This window comes from Aulonocara sp. 'chitande type north' Nkhata Bay, linkage group LG5 (assembly GCF_057382095.1).
Source record: "Aulonocara sp. 'chitande type north' Nkhata Bay isolate Kocher_YH1m ecotype deep benthic linkage group LG5, A_spYH_male_GT1.1, whole genome shotgun sequence".
Taxonomy (NCBI): Eukaryota; Metazoa; Chordata; class Actinopteri; order Cichliformes; family Cichlidae; genus Aulonocara; species Aulonocara sp. 'chitande type north' Nkhata Bay.
Window position 1 is genome coordinate 13922372 of NC_141348.1, and position 27975 is coordinate 13950346.

General features: G+C 41.2%; 2 protein-coding genes across 13 annotated transcripts in view; both read left to right on the plus strand.

Moving 5' to 3' along the window:
• itpr1b (inositol 1,4,5-trisphosphate receptor, type 1b) overlaps nucleotides 1–18961 on the plus strand; it is a 79425-nt gene extending 60464 nt beyond the window's left edge. For all 12 annotated transcript variants that reach the window (XM_086291427.1, XM_086291428.1, XM_086291432.1 and 9 more), the window contains 10 exons: nucleotides 84–206; nucleotides 6610–6785; nucleotides 7070–7234; nucleotides 7338–7527; nucleotides 7833–7925; nucleotides 8730–8878; nucleotides 9857–10022; nucleotides 11731–11891; nucleotides 16161–16322; nucleotides 17686–18961. In XM_086291427.1, the coding sequence (XP_086147553.1) occupies nucleotides 84–206; nucleotides 6610–6785; nucleotides 7070–7234; nucleotides 7338–7527; nucleotides 7833–7925; nucleotides 8730–8878; nucleotides 9857–10022; nucleotides 11731–11891; nucleotides 16161–16322; nucleotides 17686–17772 (1472 nt within the window). In that variant the 3' untranslated portion in view covers nucleotides 17773–18961. The remainder of the gene's footprint in view (nucleotides 1–83; nucleotides 207–6609; nucleotides 6786–7069; nucleotides 7235–7337; nucleotides 7528–7832; nucleotides 7926–8729; nucleotides 8879–9856; nucleotides 10023–11730; nucleotides 11892–16160; nucleotides 16323–17685) is intronic.
• A 1285-nt stretch (nucleotides 18962–20246) lies between these two features.
• Nucleotides 20247–24603, plus strand: bhlhe40 (basic helix-loop-helix family, member e40). Its single transcript, XM_086291440.1, has 5 exons — nucleotides 20247–21489; nucleotides 21584–21647; nucleotides 21735–21842; nucleotides 22243–22366; nucleotides 22531–24603. Exons 1-5 carry the CDS (start codon nucleotides 21413–21415, stop codon nucleotides 23394–23396), a joined length of 1239 nt encoding a protein of 412 aa, XP_086147566.1. The 5' UTR covers nucleotides 20247–21412; the 3' UTR covers nucleotides 23397–24603.
• The last annotated feature ends 3372 nt before the right edge of the window (nucleotides 24604–27975 follow it).

The following is a 27975-nucleotide window of genomic DNA, read 5'->3' on the forward strand; positions in this document are numbered from 1 at the left end:
TGGAGTACAAACATGTACGCACTACATCTGAGTGCTTTAGCATAGCCATCTGTGTTAATGTGCTTCACTATGCTGTCCTCTAGCCCAGCCCATCCTGTACTGGTGCTCCAGGAACATGTCATTCTGGAGCAGCATCTCCTTCAACCTGGCTGTGCTCATGAACCTCCTCGTGGCCTTCTTCTACCCTCTGGAAGGCATCCGTGGAGGTCAGTCACTCTCAGTCTTTCTCTGTGTATGATACCCAGTCATTGCCATTGCCCTGTTAAGATGACTTCTGTCAGTTTTCTTTTGGATCAGAGTTTAAAACACACAAACAAAAAGTCATTCTGCAGCTGAGATCATGCTATAATATTCTTAAACACAGAACAAATATTGTAAATATTCTGTGTAGGTACTGCCATCTGGTTCATAGTGTATGGCTACTAACAGTAGAAACGATTCATCGACTCGATCCTCGGAGCTGCTTATGGTCGAACACCCAGCAGTAGAGGTGGTGTGCTGTAGCAGAAGTGTCCGAGGTGAAATGTGAGATAAGCTTTGCTGTGTAGGTCAATTTGAAGCAGCATTATGAGAAATCTACAGCTTGTAGACAGATAAACAGAGTTTTGTTTTATGTGAACATCCTGTTAGCATGTCTCAGTTCATGGCTGCTTATATTCTCGTGCCTGAGCTGAAGATTACACATGTGGACACCATGACAGACCCTTCGTCTTACAACTTACAACTTTAACACTTGAGAATAACAGATTGCTTATGCCCTGATTGTTATCTGCGTGTGTGTGTGTGTACGTGCGTGTGTGTGTGTACGTGTGTGCGTGTGTGTGTACGTGCGTGTGTGTGTGTGTACGTGTGTGTGTGTGTGTGTGTGTGTGTGTGTGCACTGTGGTTAACACAATGAGTGTGACTACTACAACACAGGAAATGGGAGTGAGTGACACAAGCATTACTGCTGAGATCAGGGGTGGGGCGGGATGCAGAGAGTGCAACATGTGTGTTATCAGAGACCTGGTTAAAAAGAACAGGAAAGAAACTGAGTGTTTACTCTTCAATTTCTTCATTTTATGATCAGGTGTATCGCAACACCTCAGCATATTTAGACCTTCCAGCTCACAGAAAGTAGTCCTCGACCACTCGAGGCAAACTGTGATCTAAAAAGTGTAGATTAGCCTGTAAAGTTATGGCAGGAATCTTTTTGATATATGCAGAGAAATGCAATAGTTTATTTTTTCCTTCACCAAGTTTCTGTTACTGGCACAGAGCAATTAAAAAAGGTGTTGTGTGTGCTGGAGTCACAGATATTAGAAGTGGAAAAACTAGTGTTATCAGAAATCTGATTAATGTTAGCAACTCTTGGTTATATTAGCATCTACCAAGGAATGTGGATATCTGCAGCAACAATTAAATACCTTTAGCTGTCCAGTGTCTCAAAAAATTACATAATGTCACATTTGCTTATTTTCTGTCTTTTAATCTGAAGTAAACACAAAAAAACTAAAATCTATTTGAGATCTGGCTGCTGTTCAGAGATGTATGAGGGGTGTCTGGCTTGTTGATTTGCGTCCCAATTTTCACATCCTTTACGAAATGCTCTATGTTTAGACCTTTTTAATATTCATTTCCACAGTTGCAGCCAGTACTTGATCAGATTAAAGGAATTGTGAGTGCATAGCTTTAAAGGACCTTACAGAATGCTGTATGTTCCCGTGCTTGTGGTTTGGGTGTAGCCTCACACCTCCCTAACCAAAGTTGGGGAGGTGTGAGCATCGCTACAGCTGTGAAGAGAATGCAATCCCGGTTGAAGAGCTGGATCTTGAACTGCAGTGGTGTCATAAAATATTGATTTTGCACTTCTTTTCCTCTGAGGTCTTTTTTTTTTTTCTCTCTTTGCGTGACTTCTGGTAATTATGGTATGTGATAGATTCACCCAGACTATTAATACTGTGACCACCTTAAAAAGCCAGAATCACGTCAGGGACACATACAGCAAGATTTCAAATGGCAGATGTCTTGCTTTACAACTGATAAATATTTGTCCAAGCAGTGATCTGTTTTAAATGAAGTTTTAAATGTAAAAGCGAACTCATAATGCTTTACAGTACAAACCATTTTTTAAGGTCAATTTACAATCACAAATGAACTGAACATGAATGTCTGTAGACTGTAGGCAGTACCCAGAGAGGTCCCACGCAGCACAGGGAAAACATGACACGAGATTTCACCCAGGAGCCTTCTTGCTGCTTCTTGCGCAGAGAAAGTGCAAACTACTGCATCAATGCCAGTCATAGTGAATTTTAGTATTTAGTGTTTAGTTCAACACCAAGCGCTATTATGCTATTATTTATTGATCAAAATGACTGTATGTATAAGTGTGAACGTAGTTGAGCATGAAATGCTATCAGAACACATTATGACAGAAATCATAAAGTTTCCCTATTAAAGTGGAAGACTGCACCACGGTGTCCTTCACTCACACACAACATGACTTGCTAACTGTGATAAAGCTGTTTCACATGTGCTCACATGACAAATGACACTGATGACTGATCATTGTCTTCTCACAGACATGTTTTATCTAAACGGTTATCAGTAAAGTAAGCTCTGGTGTATGATTCAGTGATATCTGCAGAGCTATAAAGAAGGAAGATTTAAAGGTTGTATTCACAGCTAAAAATTGGTCAGCAGCATTTGTCATCACATTGGTGGCCGATTCTTCATAAAAGCTGTCATTTTAAAGCAATTCTGTGGTAACAGCTTGATGTTTATAAAGACATGCACTTGGTGTTAAAGTTTTTGTATCAATGAGGAAACCAATCAAGTTTCACACAGCTGCTTCAGACTAGGAAAAGGGAAGACATCGCAAAGAAACTCTGTGTTTGTTGAAGAAAACCTGCCAAGGAACAGGTGGATTCAGACTCCATTAATAACTGATGAGTAACCCAGAGTTTTATTTAGCTCTGTCTGAAACAAAAAACCCAGTGGATCGTCATCTCTCAGTTTCACTAAACCCATTTTCTGAAACGGACCTCTGCATTTTGATACAGCCAGACAGCAGTGGTCACAACTTTAACCCTCTCAGGCTCAAATTAAGTTTTTTGTTGCTAATGCACAACCAAGTCCTGCAGTGGTACTTCTGAGTAAAAAAACCTCATAAAATATGTATGTGGGGTAATCAGGTTGTTGTTTTAACTGTTGCAAATCTGCAACGTCTGCCTGGAGAGGGTTAAGACGAGAGCGGACTTTGTGATTGATACACACACCCCCACCCCACAAAACCAGAACTACACAACAAATGCTACAAGGCATCTAGAAGCATTTATGTTTTTACAAAACCAAACTGAGATCCAATCTTAGCCAGAATTTAAAAACTGGGGCCATTCATTTCGATACTGAAACTACAGATGGTGTTATTCATTCCTTAACATCGGTATTTTCTGTGTGCCATCCTTCTTTTAGAGTCACCGTTTGCCGACGCTGATTAGATTTAAACGTGTTTCCAAACAGTTTTTTTTTTTAGCAAAAAGTGTCTTCAGAGTGATGCTCCATTCATGCCCTATCAGTTTCTGACATGGGTTATGGTTAGGTTTTGTTATGTCAACCAAAGTCCATCATCCATCATGCATTTACTTAACCCCGTGTTCACAACTATGGAAATTATGTAAGCATATAAGCACCTACAGAAATTCAGTGCTCTGCTGATTTAATTGATTTGCTCTAAAGCTGTCGTGTCTCTTGTGCCTAAAGTGTAGATTTTGGCACTACAAAGTATGAAGTAATCACCCTGAAGAATATATGTCAGTTTAATGCCTACAAACAATTGAATGTATTGAGTAAAAAGGACAAAAAAGTGGGAAAAAAACCCAAAACAAACCAGCGTAATGAATATTGATCTTCATTTAAAATACATTAAATACACTCCTTTTCTTTTAACCAACAAGGATGTGGACATAAAAAGTTATTATCCCTGAGATCTCCAGATTTGACCTTCTTCCCCAAATGATTATAATCCCAGATCAGTCTGGGCTGTCACGAGGCTTTCATTTCTAAATTTAGGGGTAGGGAAAACTCTGTCTGGTGTTTGGTCACAAGTTGTAACTTCAAAGACTGAATATTCATTCAAACAGAGATTCTGAGTGATTACAGGAGATTCTTCACAAGCCAAAGGAATAAGCAGACCTGAGCATGTTTTTGTGTGAAGTTTCAGTTTTCTTTTTGATTTGCCGTCTCTTATTCCCTTCCGTTTTTTTTCTCAGTTCTGCTTCAGGGCAATATTTGTGGGGACGCGAAAAGCCTCAGCCGTTAAGGCCTCCATTGTTCCAGTGCAAAGAAAAGACGCACATTGTTTTTCGCATAAACTTTCAATTGTTCTGTCTGGGGTCAAACGGCGAGGTCCCTTTTGTTTGAACTTCCTTGCAGTGGTGTAGAACAGACAAAAAAAGAGGTTGTTAGCTTAGCTTCAGAAACCTGATGTGGTTTTCAGTGTTAAAGGCCTTCTGAGAGCTTAGAGGTTCATTCCAGGATACACCACTCACTGCAAAATTAGGTGATTTAGGCATTTAAGAGATAAGATAAGATAAAACTTTATTTATCCCTCGGGTGGGTTCCTCTGGGAAATTCGGTCTCCAAAAGCACAGCACCGACAGAGACATATACAGATAAAATATACGAAGGGGATAAATAGAATAAATAGAAATAAAAATACAAGTGAATTGCACATTTAAAGTATTGAGGTCTATTGCACCATTGACTATTAACAAAAGTATTGCACAAAAGGTATTGCACAGTGAAGTGAAGAGGCACTACAGCTTAGTTGTTCCCCCCTCCTTTGTCCTCCTGTTTCCCCTCCCTCTCCCCTGCAGAGAGGAGTTAAACAGTCTGATGGCGTGTGGGACAAAGGAGTTTTTAAGTCTGTTAGTTCTTGTCTTGGGGAGAAGCAACCTGTCACTGAACAGACTCTTCTGGTTGTTAATGGCCGTGTGCAGAGGATGCCCAGCATTGTTCATAATGTCCAGCAGTTTTTTTTAGTGTCCTTTTCTCTGCCACTGTCACCAGAGTGTCCAGCTTCATGCCGACCACAGAGCTAGCCCTCCTGATCAGTTTCTCCAGCCTGGATGAGTGTGAAATGGTGAATGCTTACCGCCACACAGATGCGTGCATGAAAACATAACATGCCCTATTTTCTTACCAGCTGAGATGCTTCATTTAAATATTAAAACCAGCTTCTTGCAAAGAAATATCAAATTTTACCAGTGAAGCTAAATTGGTCAGAAATGTTGTTTATTGCAAGTTTGCCATTGAGACATAGCAGGCCTCACTTTCATACTGTCTTAAGCTACATGGAATCCCCTTAAATACTATTGAAAACCTCACTTACAGTGACCGTGGATGGTTCGCTGTAAGCGGTTTGTTTGGAGAGAAACTGTGGTTGCAAACTTCTAGTAGCAAGCAGAAGTGTGTAAGCCTTAAAAATAAACACCCGGAATAACTACAAGTGGAGGAGCTCGATGACGAGGTCCGAGTCAGGTGGTCAAACTGCCAGAGCCTCCACCCTGTCACAGGTGGCTGCTATAATATGAGGAGAAACGGATTGTTTTTGTCTGTCAACAATGCAAGCCATGTGGATATGTGAAGTGTAGTGCAAGTAGTTCAATGTGAAGGTCAGTCTCGCCTCTCTTCTTATAACTGCAGAGTAAGCAAGTAAGAGAGATGAATGGCCTTAGACAGTAGGTGTGTGACGTCAAAGCTGCTGTGTCTGGGATGGCTGCCAAGTCTGAGCGCCCAGGCTGCCTGTTACGATGCAGTACCTGGGATGCATCGCTGATACATTTGGCGGGAACAAAGTATATTTTTAGCCAGTGGGAGGTTATGTAACAACCCGCCATGTGATTGGTATACACGGAGAGACGAGAAGGAGGCTTCAGAAAGACGGGAATGGAGGGAGACATCGAAAGTGCTCTTCGTCCTTGCTCAGAGAAAAGCAAACCTGACACAAAAGTTGTTTTTCGTTTTTTGTTTTCATGAAGAAATCAGATTATGGGGTGATGCCAGTGCACCATGAGCTCATAATACTGCTTTCCTGAACCACATTAACTGATATAGAACAAATAATAAATGTGAGTTAGATTTCTGTAAGGCATCAACATTCACAACTAAAAATAAGTGAGCTTCAACTTTTCACCTGATGTCCACTTTGTGTCATTTACTTTTTGATGTAGTGGCACAAATGTTTTGTTCAATGTAGCAATTGTTCTGATACCACAGTTAGCACAAACAACTCTTGTTCCTTCTCTAAAAATGAAAGGCTTACTATTCTGTTTCCTGAAGCTTTTTTATGAATGAATACATCTGAAAGATGGCCTTGTTGAAAAGGGCTTGTGTGTTTGCTTCACTGCAAAGATCACACAGCTGCTTTCATGTTTAAACAGATAAACTGATGCATTTATGTCATGGCGCACCGATGTTGGCGAGTGTGACTTGCCTCACTCCCGACTGACTGGATTATCATTTGACTTGATAAAAGAATTAATAACTACTTAAAATAGTTGGCTGTGATGGAAAAGATTGAGTGAAAGCTTTCTCATCTCGCCCTAATGACGTCTCCTTCATCCTCAGGCACTCTGGAGCCCCATCTGTCTGCCCTGCTGTGGATGGCTATGCTGGTTTCACTGGCTATTGTCATAGTGCTGCCTCAGCCTCACGGTATCAGGGCACTCATTGCCTCCACCATCCTGCGCCTGATCTTCTCGGTGGGCCTCGAGCCCACATTGCTCCTACTAGGAGGCTTTAATGTAAGTGGGCATGAACCTGACATTTAATTTTCATGCAGTACAGAAACACGGACTCTGTTCAAGCAAGATTTTGCCTTCAAACAGCTGCTAATACAAATGTCACTCATTAAATCTTAAATCTTGTATATCAGGTCAGGGAGATTCCACACTACGCTGACAATGCAGCACTTGCACTATATATTTAGTAGTCTGAACAATGACTGTTTGAAATTCTTCTTGCACTGCCTTTGAACAAACCTTACCATACTGATTATACATGCTGTGTGTTTTCCATTGTTCTTCAGTTATGTAATAAGGTCATCTTCCTGATGAGCTTCGTTGGAAACAGAGGAACCTTTACACGTGGATACACAGCCATGATTATGGATGTCGAGTTCTTGTACCACCTGCTCTATTTGATTATCTGCAGCTTGGGGGTCTTTGTCCATGTCTTCTTTTACAGTCTACTAGTATGTGAGCTCACACATACTTCATCCTATACACATTTCATATATGAGATTTAACCCAGTTCCAGATGTTCCACACACATCTCTAAACCCTTGTTCTTTCCAGCTCTTTGACCTGGTTTACCGAGAAGAAACCCTGCTGAACGTAATAAAGAGCGTAACCCGCAATGGCCGCTCAATTGTTCTGACAGCTGTGTTGGCGCTTATCCTCGTCTACCTCTTCTCTATTGTGGGATACATCTTCTTCAAGGACGACTTTATTTTGGCTGTGGACCGGATACCCAACAAAACTCTCGGTAAGTTGAAATACAGGCTTCTTGCCATTTCCTTGCTGGAACCAAAATGCATGTCATGCCTTACCCAGATGCCAGAACGCATGGAATGTTTTTCCTCATTCATTCTGAATCACTAAAAAAAACCAAAGATGAAAAATATTAAGTGTGGAGGATCTTTGTACATTCACTTGCTCTTAGCATCCAGCTACACTATCACTATTCGTCGCCACAAAAATGCATTGCATAAAAATGAGTGTTTGACTCTCAAATGTGAACCTTGTATAGTTTGGATACTTGCATAATTTCTTCCGTTCCCAACTGAACAGAGCATGGAGCCAGCATGGTGGGAGAGTTCCTCTCTGGTGGAGTTTGTCAGAAAGAAAATGGAGAAAACTGCTCAGCAGAGGCCACGATGGATGGTAGGTTGACAAAGTGAAAGGTAAATGTGAGTGCGTGTACATGGGGTGGAGGCTTGGGTCGAAGGTTTCTTTTTAAGTGTAAATCCATGTTTGTTTGTGAATCTCTTGAATTTTTCCACGAGGCTGGGTGCACGTGTTTGTGTGAAGGGCTTTATGTTCTCACACATTTCTGACTTGCCCAGAAGAGATTCGTCCCACCGAGCTACAAATCTAGGCGACTGGGTGGTCATGGGATTAAAACTGACTGGGCCAACTGGGGGCTTTCAGGGAGCTGGGTCATACACCAGGGGTTTAGACTCTTTAGACTTTGTGGTCTCACAGTACCAAGCCTAAGACTTGATGTAGGGGCCCATAGCTGAAAGGTCAGAGATTAGAGCAGGTCGATGGGTCCACCCAGGGATGGTGCGGGGACTCTCTAACTGCAAACAATGAGTTTTTGCAAACCATCCGACCTTGTTGGGATAAAGCCATCGTTCAAAGGTGAACACGTAGCACCTTTAAATTGATCGGCCAACCATGTCGAATCCTCAAACTGCTGGAGCTTGACCTTGTCTGAGCTTCCCATCCGTCATCACCAGGCGGGCTAATTAGGGTAGTCTGGTGACTAGCCTTTGTGTGGGAAGTTGAAGAATGTCCTCAGTCACATTAAAACCTCCTAATTTATTTTGGTAATATAATTGAATCTTTAAGTAAGGTAGCCACTTATTTTATTGAAACCATATATAAAGGTATTTTTGCTGGATGATAGAAATGCAGAGTAAACTTTAAAGGATCCTACAGTAACACTTCGCTGTGTCTTTGTAGCTTCCCTTGCCATCCAGCCGTCAGCAGTAGTGATTGAGGACAAGGAGCGGACGTGCGATTCCTTGCTCATGTGCATTGTCACAGTACTGAGCCACGGCCTCAGGAGTGGGGGAGGTGTCGGGGACGTCCTACGGAAACCATCCAAAGAGGTATAAAAAACAGGAACCCAACAATGAGGAGAGATCACACCTTTGAGGGTGTGAAGAAGAGTCATAAAATGACCAAATATCGGTTTTCCTGTTTTTTACTTTAAAGTCTAGCAACACAGATGAGACGTACTGGCACATCCCCCTACCATGCACAATAAGTCTAACTCGAGTTCAGCTAAATTGAGAAGATAACAGATATTTAAAGGTGTATTTAGTCTTGTAATAAGGAATTTAATATTAAACATTATAAGTAAAAGTAGACATGCTGTCAATTTAATATGTGTTGGATGAGGTAATAAGTGTAGTAGAGGATACGAAGCACTTTGAGTGCTCCAGTAGAGTAGAAAAGCGCTATATAAGAACCAGTCCATTTATCAGGAGTCCAGTATGTCTGAAAGTCTGTGATTGAAAGTTGTCCTTTACAAGGAGGATGTTTTCAAAGCTCCAAACATAGCAAAAACACACAGGATGAAGACAAGTTTGTAACGACCACGCATTAGACCTGCAACTCAACCCACAAGATGGCACAAAGAATTATGAATCATTCACACTTTTATTAACTTCATATAACTTATTGCTCATTTGCATTGATGTCACAACTGTTTTCAGTTGTTCAGAAGCCTGCCAAACACAACCTTACAGCTGGATTGTACCCATGCAAAAGGGCACTGAGTCATACCAATATGTTAACTTAGTTCTTATATATGTATATACACTCCTCTCAAAGGACATAATATTTTTATGCATTCTCTTAGAAGTTTTCAGAATCACAGGTCAGTGCTTGTACTTGTAAGACTGCTTTGAAAACTTGTTCAGCTTCATCTGTGAGTAATGATTTAGTAACATGTGTTTGTTTGTTTTTTCTCTCTGCTCCTCACTGACCTTCTAAACTGAAAAATGCTCTCATTGGCTGACATAACGTGCGAGCTTTCATTGCCTGTCTCAATCCCCCCCCCCCAATTTCTTTGGCTTCAACAGGAACCACTTTTTGCAGCAAGGGTTATCTACGACCTGCTCTTCTTCTTCATGGTCATCATTATTGTCCTTAACCTCATCTTTGGTGTCATTATTGACACATTTGCTGACCTGAGAAGTGAGAAGCAGAAGAAAGAGGAAATTCTGAAGACAACATGTTTTATTTGCGGTGAGGAAAGAAGCAAAATAACTTTTTAAAATAGTTAAGACTGTTTAAGTGCTGCTATTTATGCTTTCAATGGCCCCATTTTAATTTGTGCTCAAGGTTACTGTCCTATTCTCATGAAAGTGAGAATTGTTTAATTTGGGAGGTATTTATACGTTTCGCTGGTGTTCTCACAGACTTCAGTGTGAACTGATTAGATTTGGGTTATGAAACATTACATGACCTCACATCAGTCCTGCTCTTGTGTTAGTTTCAAACATATGGTTACCTGGACTCAAAGCACACTTCTTTCACACAAAGTTAAACGCACAGCTTAACATTTTCTTTCATCCAGTGTGTGGATGTGACTGGATATGTAAGGCGCTTTGGGGTCCTTAGGGACTAGTAAAGCGCTATATAAATACGGGCCATTATTTTGGATGTGATATTTTTATTCTGAAGGTTCTGCCCAAACTGTGGGTCTTTGTCTTTGTCCATCATGCTATCTTCAGTTTATAAATAAAGTTACGCATCCAATAGTGCTGAAATGATGAAGGCAAGGAAATTTATGTATGTGCATCCCCAATTTAGTATATCAGGAAGGCTTGGACTGAATTTCTTGACATCTAGGACCTCTTTTGAATGAAATAATTAGAAATTAGTGTCAAAGGTGAGGCTTGCCATGACAAACACTGATATCTAATGGAATGAGTCGATGAAGTTGGTGAGAATTCAAACACATTCAAACAAAGGTGGGAAGGGAAACTTGTTTAGTTGGAGGAGGCCTACAACAGCTAGGTGGTAATTCTAGTTTTACTTTTAGAGCCATTCTGCCTACTCGGCAAACGCTGTAATATGTCAGCATTATGGGAATATGACTCATGACCTTTGACACTTCTTTTCCTGTCTTTTTAACCCTCATTTCTATGTACTAGTAGCACTCCATTCTTCAAGTTTAAAAGAAAAAGCGGAAATGCCTTTTTAGTTCCATTCGAGTCGAAGCTACAGTCAATACGCAACACGTTTCGCTACAGACTCGGTAATTTTGCGGGTGTGAACGATGCAAATGGATGATGATGATGAAATTAAGGGAAATCAAACGAGTGCCCTGTTCTCAGCTCTCATATGAGCATGCTCCTGCTATGATGCAACTTCACATCAGGTCTGTTTTCAAATGGGGGCTTTTTTTCTTTCTTCTTTTTTTTCTTCTGGGTAAACAACCAAACGCCTCCTCTTCCCAGAATGAATGGTTAGTCATGGCAGGTGCTGATGTGGAGGAGGAGTGTTTCTTCCTGTTACCATATGGGTCTTGACCATGTTAGACAGTACACATACTCAGACACTGGCCTCATCTGTCACTGCACCGCCACTTTTTTTTCTTCTTTTCTTCTTTTTTTATGTCAGGAGGGTAATTTCAACTAAATAATCAGTAGTAAGTTGAAATTGTGCTCGCTTGTTTTGTCTGCCCATTCCCTCATACCCCCATTTCCTGTCTTTAAAAAAAAAAAAAGATCATCATCTGTCATTATTTAGGTCACAAAAATGATGATGCAGGCTTGCATAAGAAAATTTATTTCCTCACTTTTCCTAAGAAGTAAAGAGGACAGATTATTTGGTGTGTGCGTGTGTGTGTGTGTGTGTGTGTGTGTGTGTGTGTGTGTGTGTGTGTGTGTGTGTGTGTGTGTGTGAGAAATTATGTCATTTATTTATTTATTTATTTATTTATTTTTAGGTTTGGAAAGAGATAAGTTTGACAACAAGACGGTCACCTTTGAAGAGCACATCAAAGTTGAGCACAACATGTGGCACTACTTGTTCTTCATTGTCCTGGTGAAGGTCAAGGACTCAACAGAGTACACTGGCCCAGAGAGCTATGTGGCTGAAATGATCCGGGTAAGGATGTTGTCACTGACATGCACTAGTTTAATGAGGGTCTTATTGGAGTAAATACTAGTGTAGCTGCAAGTCTTCCGAGTCTTGATTTCAGTTGCGTTAAAAAAAGCCCCAAAGAAGATGTTGAAAGACCTTTATTTTAATTAGGTACGTTGTGGATATTTTCTTTCTTTGCTTTAGACGTTAATTTAATTATTGCTAAAGCTACTTCAGTAAGGTAGTATGCGAGTCCCAGTTCCTAATAATATGAATTTACTTAAATTTGTTTTTCAACAGTGTATATTTCCATCTATTTGCTTTCTGCTTTGTTGGGGTTGATACTAATTAAGAACTGAGCTACTAGGTACTTATATTACAGACTGATACATCTACCTGATCGTCAATCTTTTTTTCTTTTTTTTATATCCTTCAAATTCACAGACACTCCGGAAATTCTGTAATCGACTTGTTTTTCACTTTCTTCTAGCTGCCTTCCTCTCAAAATAGAGCTCTCGCTCATCTTCTTCAGTGCTACAGGTGTGCCTCAAAGCCTACATTAGCAAAACGTACGGTGCAACACTGTATCTGCTACCGCTGTGGTCTTAACTGAGGTTAACCTTCACTCGTGAAGAACACTGTAGGCGCTTCGACTAGGCGTAAAGGTTTATATGGGTTCGGACAGAAGTGATTACTGCAGTCTTTTTCGCTTCCTGCACTGTGACAGGCAGTAATATTTATTTTTTTTCACCTCGTGTGCTCTAGTGTACCAGCTCTGCTTTTATGTAATCCCTACCTCTGTGACCTTGAATCCTTCCAAAGCATTATCACATCAGTCCATTTTATGAATGGACAATTAACATTCAGGCACAGTCTGCCATTGGCATAAAAGGTTTTAATCCTCCGAAGGAGGCATGCATTGTTTTAATCATTAAACACACATGCATGCACCCTTTACATCACCACATGACAGCCACTTTGGCATGCAAACACACTGAAACCTTGGGTTATTTATTTTACTTTTTTCTATCCTGACATAATGCATATTTCTATGTGTTGTATAGAAAGTACGTCATCACTGTTATTAGTTCCAACAAAGGCTTTGCTATCATAAAATACTATAAGATAGCAAATGCCAAGTGCTCGTGTTTATGCCAATCAGATAAATGTACAGCCAGCGGAGAAAGTGATTCAAGTGGATATCTGTAGAATTGTGCCTTTCAGAAAAATAAAAGGGTCTGAAAAGTAATTGTTTTGATTGCTGCATCATACCTGTAGTCTGTGAGCAATTAGAAAGCATTTTAACTGCCACAGGAAAGCCCCTGTTTCTGAAGTGGTTGCTCCCCTGACGCACTTGTGCTGCTGTCAGTTTTTGACCCAGTTTCTCATTCGATGCCATTTAGCCCACTTTCCTGCTTTTTGCCTTGATCTGCTACCCTTAGTCTTGTGAGGAACCACCTGATTTGGGATTAACTCCCTGTCCTCTCGCTCATTAGCGGTGTACTCCCACTGAGCCAAAATACGTTTGTCAAGGGTTCATTCCGACTGGGTTAAGGGTCTTAGCCAAACAGAAGAAGTTGCACATTGTTTGAAAGATGCTGGCGTGCCCAGTCATCCTTAACATCAACTCTCAGCAAGTGTCCTTGTGTCTCGTTACAAAGAGTATATCATTTATAGAGCGTCTGTCATAAAACGCATTCAGTAAATCATTCACAGAGGTTAAATTGAGTCACGTTGTGTGCAAGGATATCGTTTTATCAGCTTTTAAAATGGGATGAGGTTTATTGGAGTTTTTTGGTTTTATTTTTTGGTTGGGTGGCAGACGGAAAACCATACAACTTATTTAACTTATTTTTTAGATATTAAAAAAATCCTGCATGAAAAAATGTAAGTAAACATGTAATGTTATCTACATTAAATAAAACTTCACAATAATATTCATATTTTTTAAACCATAATAATGTAGAGTGCAGTAGTGCCAATAAATTATCGTACAGTCATACATACATCTATTTTTTTATACAACATACAGCTAATTTCAACTGTGCTGGTTTCTGATTTTTCTCCAATTTTTGGATACTTGCTGTGTTAAACTTTATTTGAATGCACAAAAGTTGCATGACGATAATAATAATAATAATAATAATAATGAATATAATTTCTGCCAACAGTAATAGGAGTTATTAATGAATTATTTTGTTATAGCTTTTTCAGTTGTTAGCTCTTGTTTTTTCTTTTCTTTTATTACAGACATATTCCACTGTATTTACCAGTGATTTGATTAGCAGATGGTATATTTTCAGGCTCTTGTGTTTCAATCTGAGCTGCCTCTCTCCCACTGTGTTTCGATTTTTTTGATGCTGCACTAACGTGGAAGAAGCAGCGGGACATAAGGGGGTGTAGAAGTCAGACTACTCTGACAATGACTGGGACTGACGTCAATGGTGGAGGGCTCTGGGTGAAATGTCATATCTAAGGTGTTAAAAAGAAAACAGTAAAAAAAGACGATGCTCAGTTTGCACCCATTGTCCTACTTCTAATTATGTCCGACGCTTAAAAAAAAATGACACCCATGCTCTATTTGCTCTATTTCCAATCATCCGCTGCCGTAAACGTTCAAGACTGTGATAATTCTGGGAGGGGGGAGAAGGGGGGGCCTTTATTTGCATATTTGTAAAGTGAGTGGGTCGTCAGCTCATCAGGTGGCTTGTGGCATGACTGTGACGTTTTGTGTTGCTATTTTAACCACACAGCATCCTGTTTCTCTGTCATGGCCCGTGCGGTTTTAATAATGAAAAATGTACTTCCGTCATTTCCATTGAACCAGCACGTTGTAGACTCTTAAGTCATGCCTGCACTTCTCAGTTTACTGGAAGTGCTTTCATATGTAAACACTGGGGATGGAAAGAAGGCTAGGCCGTTAAGTGATAAAGTCGTCAAACAAACACACGTGTGGCTGCAACCTGCGGGCTACATCCAAATGGGGGAAATGACCTCTGTCGTGTTTAGGTGATTTTTTTGTTTTGTTTTGCTTTTGTTTTTTTTAAGCAGAGCCGAGTCTGGGAACAGGAAGGTGTTTTCAAATTATTATATCTGTGACAGTCAGCGAGAGATGACAATCTTTCTTAGAGAAACTGGAGCGTTCCAATAATCAAAATGGCACATTTGTATCTTTTTATTTAATTTAATTTCTTACACGTACCAAATATTGCAGTAGCTGTCCTCAGATATAGAAGTGCGTGTTAGAGTGGGAGGAGGCAGGTAAACTAGTAAACACAGCCTCTGTCTCTTTGCATTCAGGAAGTGGAACTTGCTCACAGCCGTCCTCTCCTCCTTTCAGAATGACTGTTTGCTGCTCATTATTTTAGTGTTGTGTGATTCCCCCTCGGGCTACCGTCTGACCCAGGGCTGGTTTGCGGTATGCACGGCCACCTCACTTGCGTCGATGTCTCCAAATCGACCACTGAAACGCGGGGACTTTTTCAGCCCAGTTCTTTGGCACTGCACGATTTCTGGACAGTGCCTGCAGTGCCGCACACTTGCATTTCATTCATGCAGCATTAGGGCAGATCGTTGTGCTGATTTAAGGAACATGACATGCCTTTCTGTATGCTGCTTCATCTAAATAACATTATTAACATTTTATTTTTTTTATATATTAGTATTGCTATCTATCTATCTATATATCTATCTATCTATATATCTATCTATCTATATATCTATCTATCTATATATCTATCTATATATCTATCTATATATCTATATATATATCTATATATCTCAGAGAGCATTTTGAAGTAGTGATGAGAACATTCGAGATCTCGGTGTTTATCTGTGTATATGATGCAAAGAATGTGGAGTCATATGAGAAAATTTCTGTACGCCTGCCAGTGTGATCGTCTGTTCTTTAAGATTAGGCGTGATAGAAACCGATCAAACAAGTGAGCTGCCTCGTGTGAGTGATTTCAAGAATGCCTGCGTATCCCATGTGATTCTAATATGGAAAGTCCCATTCTAATTAGTTTGATTCCACTTTTAGAGTCAGCTTTAAATCACTGCACACAAGCCAGACACTAAAACTGGGCATTAGATGGGGGGGGGGGGAGTACAAATTTCATATGGCCTTTTGCCATTTAAGCTTGTTCTGGTGAGTTAAAATTAGAATGAGAAGTGAAAAACTTCCTAGAAAATTGCAAAGGTTCCAGCACCCTGAAGGCAGTCACGGGGAACGTGATAAATACATTTCATTGTGTCTTCATACCTCTCCTAACAAATCAAATTTCTGTTTACCAGGAGCACAACTTGGACTGGTTTCCACGAATGCGGGCCATGTCTTTGGTCAGCAGTGACGCAGATGGGGAGCAAAATGAGATCAGAAATCTGCAGGAGAAACTGGAGTCCACAATGAAACTGGTGTCCAACCTCTCAGGCCAGCTGACCGAGCTCAAGGAACAGGTCGGTTTGAGCTAAAGTTGATCAAAAGACCGAGAATCTGATTTTGATGTCTGACACTTTGTCAGGGGGAGAAAACATGAAGCATTAGAGGGGTTTTTTTCTTTTTCTTTTTGTAAAGAGCAAAGCTGACGTTTTTTCAGTTTTGTTTGTTTGTTTGCTCCTCATTGCCCTTTAGATGCAAAGCTTTCTAAATGCAAAAGGTGGTGAGTCATAGTTCACAGCACCGCTCATGAGATTCTCAATCTGATTTTATTTTCATCACTGAGTTATAAGCACATTTTTGTTTCTCTGGATTATAGACCCGTTAGCTAAGCTTTTTTCTTTGTATCTGTCTTATTTCGGTGCGTTATTAAACCAAACTTCAGTTCAGTTTGGTTATTCTGTAAAAGATTTTACTTTTTGCATTCAGCAGACACACTAGAAGTTGTGTAAGGATACAGTTCTGCTGGTATTGCATATCCAGGAAAACAAGACGATTGTTGCACAATCTGCTGTTTCTAGTAAACAGAATTGTAAAAAGCCTTTTACCCTCGAAATGAGAACTATTTGTGAGGAAGTGAATGTTTCAGAGACATTTTGACCCAGACAGTGGGGGAAATGATTATTGTGCCTCCAAGAGCGATGACGGGCACAGGAACATCTGTCACATCGCGCTGCAACGCACAAATGCTCGCACAGCCTGCTTTGATTTCTTTTCCTTCGCTTGATGAATTTAAACTCTTTACTTTCTCAGGAACAAACCAACGTTTATTCACCGGAGAGTGAAAATTATGCCATGAGCGCTCTCCATGTTGAGTCACTCAAAAGATTGCCATAATTAGCAAATTATAGCGCAAAAAGGACAGCATGCTATTGCTGTCTGACTTTAAATGATATTTTTGTCTAACACATCCCTCTGCGCAGAATTATTTCTGCTGGAACACTCATTACAGGACCACTTTGTCTTCTCACTTTTAATATTGTTGTGTTTCACTGCCGAGGTGCAAATCACCACTTTATGTCAATTAAAGTAAATTCTTAGCAGAAAACCCTCTCTTGTTCCTGCTCGTATAAAGGTTAGCACCTGCGTTTTGACTCATGCGCTTCTCTTGATCTCTGAAATTTCTCTTGACTGAGTTTCAGGATTAGTAGTTTGTATTCGGCTGCTTTCGTCAGAAGACACAGCAAAGTGGATGACAAGGCTGGCAGGATTTCAGAAGAATGTGTTTCAGTTGAGCTGCATGCAGAGTTTGCTGCTGCATTTTGTCAGTTTCTATAAGGTGCTACGAAAGACTGAATCGATTAAGACTGCAGAGCAGAGAAGGTGGAATAATTTTTTCTTTTTTCTTCTTTTAACAAAACGAGCCCTCTCTGTTCCCCTCAGATGACAGAGCAGAGGAAGCAGAAGCAGCGGATCGGCCTTTTGGGACACCCTCAGCACATGAACGTCAACCCTCAGCAGCCTGCGTGAGGTCGACCGGCACACAGCCCTGAAGGAGCTCCGCGTCGGCTTTGCGCCCAGGTGGAGCGCGCACTCCTCACGCCGAGGTTGCACATAATGTATACTGCACTGAGTGTAACTTATAACGGTAGGGAAACACTGTAACATAGGTAGTCATAAGGCGATGTGTAGCTCTACCCACCACGCATGTGTTACTCTAGAACGTGACACTCACCCACCTCATTCTGTTCAGGCCTGTCAGAACTGGTGCCAAATGTTTCCTAAGTAGAAATCATTTGGATTTCTGACCACAAGGCCTTCACTGGTTGAACTTGAAATGGGGGGAAAAAGCTGACTGGACAAGAGGGAATAGTCCCATTTGTTGTTCTTTTTTTTATGTTATTGTTCTCTATTTATATTTCTAGAATAATGAGCAGTATTACACGTCTTATTTTTGTATGTTGTGCAATATATTAACTTAAATATGCAACCTCATTGGTGTGTGGGTTGAAATTCCATCATTTTTGTCTTATTTAAAAGCACAGCCCGATGTTTTGTCTCTGGATAAAATAGAGAGCTGTTGGTTGCCTGTACTTACACACAGATAGGGATAATACTTAATAAGCTGGCCTTCTCAGTTTTACTTTCTTCTTTTATTTCTTGAAAATGTGCGTACTTGTTGAGGGGCAACGGCACTCAGTATAGATAGCATATTGTTTGAGAGCAATATATACGGATAGTTTACTTTCACCTGTGTAAAGCCAACAGTGTCATATCTCAGCGCTAACTAATTTTATGATATATTTGCTTTCTTATTTAACTGGGTCGTAAAGGACATTTAGTGCCACTCATGCTAATATTTGCTCAGGAGTTGTGTCATTTTTACAATAATAAATTTGTCCAGTTTTTGCAGCAGACTTCTTCCATTTGTGCCCGTTTTTGGTCCTCGAGTTAAGTCTGAGACATGTTTGCTGCTTGTGCTGAGTCACTTTTATTTCCACCAAAACTCATTAGTTGCTACTGTTAGACTTCTCTCATTTTTGGACTACCTATGTGTATATACAATTTGTTGCTTACCTTCGCTTTTGTATAGAAAAATGACAAGAGGGGGGAAAAAACGGTTACTTATGAATATTATAATTACTTAAAAAAATTTAGGCGCTATCAATTTGTATACTGGAGTAGAATTATTTATTAAAATTGATGTAATTATCCTTTACTCCCTTTGCTGTGTTTGTTATTGATGTGCTTTTACAGGATTTATAATGTGTTTTTGTTTACAAATGCACACATTCGTACATTACCACATGACTCATTTCTTTTAATACTGCCTTTGTATCTTTATTTCAGTAACTGCAGACTTATAAAGCAGAAAAATGTATGAATTTGTCTTCATCTGATCACACAAATGGATACTGAAATACAAATGCCGCTCACTGGCAATAAGCAAAATGTTCTATATGGGTTCACACGGAAAGTTTGGTTTAAAAATTAAACTGGGCCACGTCCCGAATTATTCTTCTGGCTTTCAGAGAATCTGTATATGCTGACTGGAAACGAGGAACATCTGAGTAGAATATATCCTCATTGATCAGGGACTTTCCTGATTCTCTGACAGCCAAGTATATGTTCACCAAGCTCTACTTAATGTGTAACTGTTCAGGTTCAATCAGTTGGTGTCCTGATATTTAGATTTTTTTTTTAATTCATTTTTTAATGAAATGTCTGCATACAAGAGCCATTCATTTGTCAGTCATTTCCAGAAAAATGTAAACAATTTTCTACAAAATTATCCCTCCAAAACCCTTAAACGAGTCCCTCGGTGCAAAATCAGCATTCTTGCTTGAGTGTTTTTCAGCAGATAAACTGTGGTCAGAGAAGCTCATGCTTCATAATGCCGATTCTTGCATAAAGAAGGTGGTAGTAGGTGCAGACTTTCTGCATCTGTAAATGCAAACTTTAAGGGTGCAGCGTGGTTACAATGATTCTTAAACAACTTATATTGACTTATATCAACTAATATTTTAGGGCACGGAGAACGAGTGCAAAATTTCTACACTAATGGGAGTAGGCTATATGCACACAGTTCGGGGTAATCAGATACTGTTAATATTATTTTAAAACCACACAGTTTGGCACCTAATTGTGTGAAATGATAAGAAATGCAGACAGTTGCATCTCCACAGAACAGTGAAAACGGAAAGATGAGTTGAAAACAGTAGTTGGCACCCCCTCCCCCCCCTTATCGGAATTAAGTGCAAAATCTTATCTGCAACCCCTTCCCGTTCCCTCCTCTCCGTTGTTTTGAAGCTGTTTCTATATTTAGTCTGTCTGCTTCGGGACGTCGGCGGGTGGAACCGACCGACCAGTCGGGCATTCTCGGTCGTCTGCTGGACTGACGTCACCGACAGGGATCCGCTCTTCGGCTCTCTCCCGGCCATGAGGAGCTCAACGTGACAGCGCGCTGGGTACAAGCAGGTCTAATAAGTACCAGCACGGTGCGGGTATGTAGAAAGAAAACGCTCCACCACAGGGACTCTGTCATCCTGCCGCAGGTGCACGTGCACGTGCCGCACACCAGACCCGTACAGAATGAAATTACACGGGTGTCCACGCCACATTGAGCGCGTGACACTTGGCAGGCTCTGAAAATGCGGAGAGCTAAAATGAGTGGCCCGCTGGCCGCACTGAAACGTTGAGACCCCATAGATAATTATCGCGTGACTCATCGTGTCGCAACTGTTTGTCTCGCCCGCATTGAGCCCAGTGTAAGTATGTTAGCGTGAGAAAATAAAGCGTCTAAAATGAGCAAAGTCTTGGAAGAGTTTTTGTAATACAAGTGTTGCAACTTAATGATAAAAGCTTCTTCTGCGTTATAATTTCTACATGTTAACTAGTTTCGCTTAATTTTACCACACTTTTTGTTTCATCTCAAAATGTAGGCCTTTTGCTAATACCCAATAATAAAAAATAAAAAAAGTTGTATTTCAGCGTCGAGGCTATAGTATTTTATGCTAGTGTTTCTATAGTGCAGCTTACTATGAAGCTTACTATGCCAGTTAACATGGGGAAAACGGCTCCACACTTCCTAACTGTCCAGGGGAAATCTGTTGCTCTACTTTCTGCCTCCATAAACACGCTCTGCTCTGCAAACACGACTCAACCCCCGAGATCCGAAGCGTGGTGGTACACGGGACTCGGCCCCGGTGGAGGAGTACTACACAAATGGGTTTGCTCCAGCAGCAGAGAGAGGGGGCGGAGCGAGCGGGGAGGTGAGGAGTTGAAAGCACCGTCCAACACGTGAGGCTCATGTGACGGAGCGGAGTCTGTGTCTGTAGCTGAGAGACGTGCCTGCAGTCACAGGGTTTATTTAACACGTAGTCAGAAATCCACCCAGCTCTCACACATTGCGCCGGGCGTGGAACCTCCCTAGACATACTACTGAGTCCCGGACCTAAGGGCGACAAAACTCCAGCTGCGCTCGACTGCAGCTCACAACAGGAAAACACACTCACACTGGATAAGAGGAAATAATTTTTTCTCATTTATTTCTTTTATCTTGGAAAGTTTTTTTTTTTTTCATTTTGAATTGCGGCTGCTGGGACAAATTTTGGAGTTTTTAAAAAAAAAAAAAAAAAAGCATTTTCTTCAGGTTTTACATTTAATCGACATGGAGAGGATTACCAGCGCGCAACCACCTCCCTGTATGCCAAAACACCCCTCTCTGGATATAGCTGACATGCAAGGGTAAACGAAGCAATTTCTATTACATAAAAAAATGTCATTCTGCACTTTATACTGAAGCTCTGTGAAATCAACTAATTTAATCTTCTCTCCAAAGAGTGGATTTTCCAATTTATGTGTATAAACCCAGGAGGGGCATGAAGCGAGATAATGAGAGCAAGGTAAGTTCTAGTTTTTACAAGTGTAATATATTTAAACAGTTAAATCTGAGCAGAATTTCACTGACCACCTTTCACAACCCTCTCCAGGAGACCTACAAGTTGCCCCACCGACTTATCGAGAAGAAGAGACGCGACAGAATAAACGAATGCATTGCCCAACTGAAAGATTTATTGCCAGAACATCTTAAGCTTACAGTGAGTATTATTTCAGCATATGGCAGGTTTGCTAACAGCCAGAGAATCTGAGACGCCACATGGTTCTGCTGAGCAGTTTGTTTGCGCCATATTTTCAGTTCAGCTTTGAAGCCTTAAAAAATATATATTTATATACATATATCTATATTTATTTTTTATTAAGAGAAGAACCGAATAATAATAATTTTTAAAAAGTTTTATTTTTTAAATTTTAATTGCAATCGTACTTAAAAAAAATTCATTTAATTGCTGTTATTTTAAAATTTGTTACTAGAAGTTTTTGTACGTGTGTACATGGACTGCATGACTTCCCGGGTGTTCCAGACTTGTTCTCTGTTCAGCTGCAGAATGTGTTACATAAGAAAGATCAACATGCTTATTGAAGGTCTTCCTGTTTTAGACGCTGGGTCATTTGGAGAAAGCTGTGGTGCTGGAACTCACTCTCAAGCATGTGAAAGCCCTGAGTTCTCTCCTGGAGCAGCAGCAGCAGAAAATTATCGCTCTACAGAAGGACCTGCAGCTTGGTAAGTTTGAGTTTTCATTTTTCTTTTTCTTATTTGTTTAGGCTGTGAAGTGGAAATGGTACAGAGGCATCACTGGGGCTGGCACTGTGTGGTCTGTTGTGTTTTATTGAGGTAAAACTTGCTGTAAAGAGGATTTAAACTTTTTTTTTTTTTTAATCACCTAGGTGATCATGGAGTTGACAGCGCTGAGAGCAGTGAGGAGATGTTCCGCTCTGGCTTTCACTTATGCGCCAAAGAGGTTCTGCACTATATGGCCACCCAAGAAAGCAGCAGGGACTTGACTCCTTCGCACGTAATCACTCACATCCAAAAGGTAGCAGCGGAAGTCCTGCAGCATCAAAGCAGCCTTCGGCCGGATGAGGATGTGGGCTCTTCTGAAAAAGTGAAGAAATCCGCCGGACAGCCACAAAGGGCCTCTGAAGGCCCTGCTAAGAACTGCGTCCCAGTCATTCAAAGGACTTATCCCCACGGGACAGGGGAGCTGAGCGGTAGTGACACAGACACTGACAGTGGCTATGGGGGAGAACATGACAAGCGGGACCCCAAAGCCCAGTGGTCAGAAAGCCACTCGATGGAGGGGGAGCTCAACCATTCGGGATCTGAGCGCATGGCCAGTGCCATCAAGCAGGAGGATGATGAGCCTCGGGCCAAGAAGCTGAGATCGGACTCCCCGGAAGATGAAATTCTCTCCAGTCACACGACAGGAGTTCCTGGTAGTTACCTGAGCTTCTCCCCTAACCAGAACCCGTTTTGCCTTCCCTTCTACCTCATCCCCCCCGCAGCAGCCGCAGCAGCAGCGTATCTGCCCATGCTGGAGAAATGCTGGTACCCTGGGGGCTTGCCTGTCATGTACCCAGGCATGAGCGGTTCTGCAGCAGGCCTACCCCCAGAGGCACTTCCCTCGTCTCTGATGATGTCCATGTCCCCGAGGGCAGGATCTCCAGTACACCACCAGAGTCGCATGGACTCCCCCACGTTTCACAAAGCTTTAAAGCAGGTCGCTCCCTTGAATCTGGAAACCAAAGACTGAGCAGATGTGTCACAAATCGTGTCCTCTGAATGTCGAATGGGATAAACGAACACGAAAGCACTGGTATCCCATTAAACAGCAGCTGTAGTTTGACCCATTGTGTCCCACCTCCATCTATCATGAGCTCCTGAAGTGAAATGAGACTTTCTGTGGGGATTCTGGCATGGCCACGAGAAGGCTCATGTTAGACCTTTTGCATGGCTCTGAAATACTGTGAGTTTTAATACGGTCAGTTTAGAGTGCACGAGGGAGCGCGCAAGTGTTTTTCTGCAATACCTGTCATCTCAGCACTTATTGTTGAATGTCAAAGGTTAACCTAGAATGTAAGGTGTAGACTAACCCTTCCACACACAAACACACACCCCATTTAAAAACATTTTGGAGCTATTTTCTTTGCGCGCGCACACAAACACACACGCCAGTCTGTAATGAATGTAAAGATTGAACAAAAGCTCCGTCGTAGATGCTGCTTGAATGACTTTTAAGGATGATCTACTTTCAGTGTTTGTTGCTCCTGTAAATGCAACAAACTATTGTTTTAGACCTACCACAAAAAACAAAACAAAAAAAAAAATATTGCCCCTTTAACTCCTTCAGTTATGGCAAAGCTAAATGAACGCAGAGTTTAGAGTTCAAAGAATTCAGGGCGTTGTCGCCGTACGAGGTGTGTCACTCATGTCTGTCGATGAATGATGTGGCCATACACGCTTTTATGATTTCATTTGTTGCTCATGACTGTTTCTGCATTTTTTTAGGTGGAGTTCCTGTGAAGCAGTGTCTTGTAATTATTTCTTTTGCTTATACTACTCGTACATCTCTATTTTTGATACGTGACCCACTGAGTGTATTTTGTAGGGAAAGGCTGAGGGAGCGATTGGCTGTACGTTGCGACATCGTGTACAGTATACATATGGCGTCAGCCTGATTTGCATATTGCCCACTGCTTTCCAGTCGAGTCCAGGCCTGTTTTTAGCTCACGCTGTTGCCTTTACTCGTTTTAACACAGACACAAACAGTGGCAGGTGATTCAAACATATTTGCTTTAAATGTGTCTGTGGCAAAGAGAGTGAATGTAAAGTAAAACAAATATAATAGTTTTGTATAGAAAGAGGTACTTGGGATTTTTATTTTGAAATGTAATGCAAAGGATGTACATATTTTGTATATAAAGTATTATTGATATATATTAAAGTATTAATAAAGCTTTTTCCCCTCCCTGTGGAATTTGTGTTGGACTGCCTGTTGGCTTAAACGTGTTGTAGCCAGCCACCCTGACAGTTTCTCATAACAAGGCATACTTACATAACACTTACATAACCCATAAAGCAGCACAGTCTCTGTAAATCAATAGCGTGTCTTAGACTACTGTAAAGGTTGTGAACATTTTCAATTTCGAAGGATATCTACAGAAATGTGCAAAGGAATCGTTCATATTTATTTAACCGTCGGCTATTACAGATGAGTAACAGTGGAAAGGAAGAACTTGCCATTATAACCCACTAGTATGACGATCCATAATGTGAGTCTGAAACCTGGAGATACTGTTCCTAAAAAAGAATAAAGTGGGCATGAACTTCGTGTTCACCGAATTACGAGAAGTTTACCTTTTGTGGTTTAATTCTCAAGTGGGCCATACCTATGTCTGGAGATAAGATGTGTCTGGCAGCTTTAGAAGACCACACTGAAAATGGTATTTGAGGTTATGAGGGAAAGGACTTTTAAGCCTTTGATTTACTTTCGTGTTTAATATGGAATACGTGTCTCCGCCGACCTTCTGCCGCTCGTTTGGGGGCTGTTTCCTGCGTGGTAATGCAGCTGTAGCTGTAGTAATAGTGAAAATAACAAGGCCGATATCATGAGCCGCTTACCACAGGCTACGTCTCCATGAGGCGCGTGGAAATGACAGTTTTTCTTTTCTTGTAAACAGTATGTTGATTTTTTTTTTTAAATTTAGTCTACAAAGACTGTTAAGGTTGCAAATGCGCCTGACTAATCCAACCATGCGACACAAGCGCCACCTTATGGAATTAGAGCTTCATTTCGTGTGATAAATTTTAATAAGAGCAAAATATTTCAGGGAACGTTTCAGTAACGATTACATTTTATAGAAGTTTGCTGAAAGCACTCATCAAAATAAAATACATTCTCACTGTTGCCTTGGTCAGCGTGTGTTTGCAGAATTTGCAGAAAACTGCACTAATCAATGAATAGTAAGTCTCTCAGATTACTTCATGGGGTGTGAAATGGGTTTCCATTAGTAATGAAATTCAAATACTTTTCTTTTACCCAACTCATTGGTGAGGTCAATTTTTTCCACCTGTAGCTAACAGCTGTTCACCAGCACCAAACAACGAGCAAATAAAATGACAACAGCTGACCGATTTAGCCGTTACTATACTTCAGATATTTTTCTCATGATTTGGTGGAACCAGACCAGAGTCTAATAAGCCTTGGATATAATCAAAAACAACATTTAATTGTGCCAGTGTGTTTTTAATTGGTTTATTTACTCAGCGCATTCTTAAATTAAAATAGGATGAATACCTGACAAAACAGGCGGAAGAATGTGGAGCTCTGTCTGATTTTTGTTGGTGTGCTGTACAGAAGATCCACAAGGGACTGTGTTGTCTCTATTTCCGTTCACCTTGTACACCTCAGACTTTCAGTACAAATCCAGGTCATCGTACTTACAGAAGTACTCTGATAATTCTGTAGTGGTTGAACATATTAATGATGGGCAGAGGAGGAGTGTAGCACTAGTGGATGATTTATGGAGTTGTCTGAAAGGAATCGTGTGCTTCTTAATGTGAATAAAACTTTAAAAAAAAAAGAGATGGCGATGGACTTTAAAAGAAAGAGGACGGGTACGTGGCCCGTGTCTATCCTGGGACAGGATGCTGACTTGGGGTGAAGAGGACAAGCCTGAAATGAAAGACTAACACAGATGCTGTGTACTCACAAGGGACGAGCAGGCTGCCCCTAAAATGATGATTTATTTTATTTTATTTTATTTTATTTTATTTTATTTTATTTTATTTTATTTTATTTTATTCTGCCCGTCCCGTTTGGTACTTTAGCAATCAGAATTATTGTCTGAAGGCCAAGAAAGATGCCCAATGAATTAATTTTACCAAGTGGATCATTATGGTAACTTGATTGACCTTTGTTGTTATTATTATTATTATTATTATTATTATTATTATTATTATTATTATTATCCATCCATCCATCCATCTTCATCCGCTTTGTCCGGGGCCGGGTCGCGGGGGCAGCAGCCTAAGCAAAGAGGCCCAGACCTCCCTCTCCCCAGCCACCTCCTCCAGCTTATCTGGGGGAATACCAAGGCGTTCCCAGGCCAGCCGAGAGATATAATCTCTCCAGCGTGTCCTGGGTCTGCCCCGGGGCCTCCTCCCGGTGGGACATGCCTGGAACACCTCACCCAGGAGGCGCCCAGGGGGCATCCTTGTCAGATGCCCGAACCACCTCAGCTGGCTCCTTTCGATGTGGAGCAGCAGCTGCTCTACTCTGAGCCCCTCCCGGATGGCCGAACTTCTCACCCTATCTCTAAGGGAGAGGCCAGCCACCCTTCGGAGGAAGCTCATTTCTGCCGCTTGTATCCGCGATCTCGTTCTTTCGGTCACTACCCACAGCTCGTGGCCATAGGTGAGGGTAGGGACGTAGATCGACCGGTAAATTGAGAGCTTCGCTTTTACACTCAGCTCCCTCTTCACCACGACGGACCGGTGCAGCCCCAATCCGTCTGTCGATCTCCGGCTCCCTTCTCCCATCACTCGCGAACAAGACCCCGAGATACTTGAACTCCTCCACTTGGGGCAGGAACTCATCCCCGACCCGGAGTGGGCACTCCACCCTTTTCCGGCTGAGAACCATGGCCTCAGATTTGGAGGTGCTGATCCTCATTCCCGCTGCTTCACACTCGGCTGCGAACCGTTCCAGTGCGAGCTGAAGGCCCTCACCCGATGAAGCCAACAGAACCACATCATCTGCAAAAATCAGAGATGAGATTCTGAGGCCACCAAAGCGAATTATTATTATTATTATTATTATTATTATTATTATTATTATTATTATTATTATTATTATTATTATTATTATTATTATTATTATTATTATTATTGTTGTTGTTGTTGTTATTTTATTTACTACAGACTGGACAGACATGACTGGGGGATGGGAAAGGGAGAAAGAAAGGGAGGGAAAGAAAAACAGAGAGGAAGAGGGACAGTGAGAGAAGAGAAAAAAAAGAAGAAAACAAGCAAAAAGAGAGCAAAACAATATGAAGACCACAGCAATAACCTAGACAAGTGTAAGTAACAATAAATACTAAATAGTGAATGTTATTTTGCAGCACACAAGACCGACAGCGCACGATAGCAGCCAAGATAGATATAGTTTGTGTCCGTGATCACCCGTGTGCACACCTGTGTAGATGAGTGCGCTTGTATTCAAAAGGTTTCTCCATGTGAATTTCTGCTAGAGGTTGTGGGGAGCCATAGCCCTGCCCCCCAGGGCATGAAGCAGGCATGCAGGAGATCCAGGCCCCAGACATCCAGAAGCC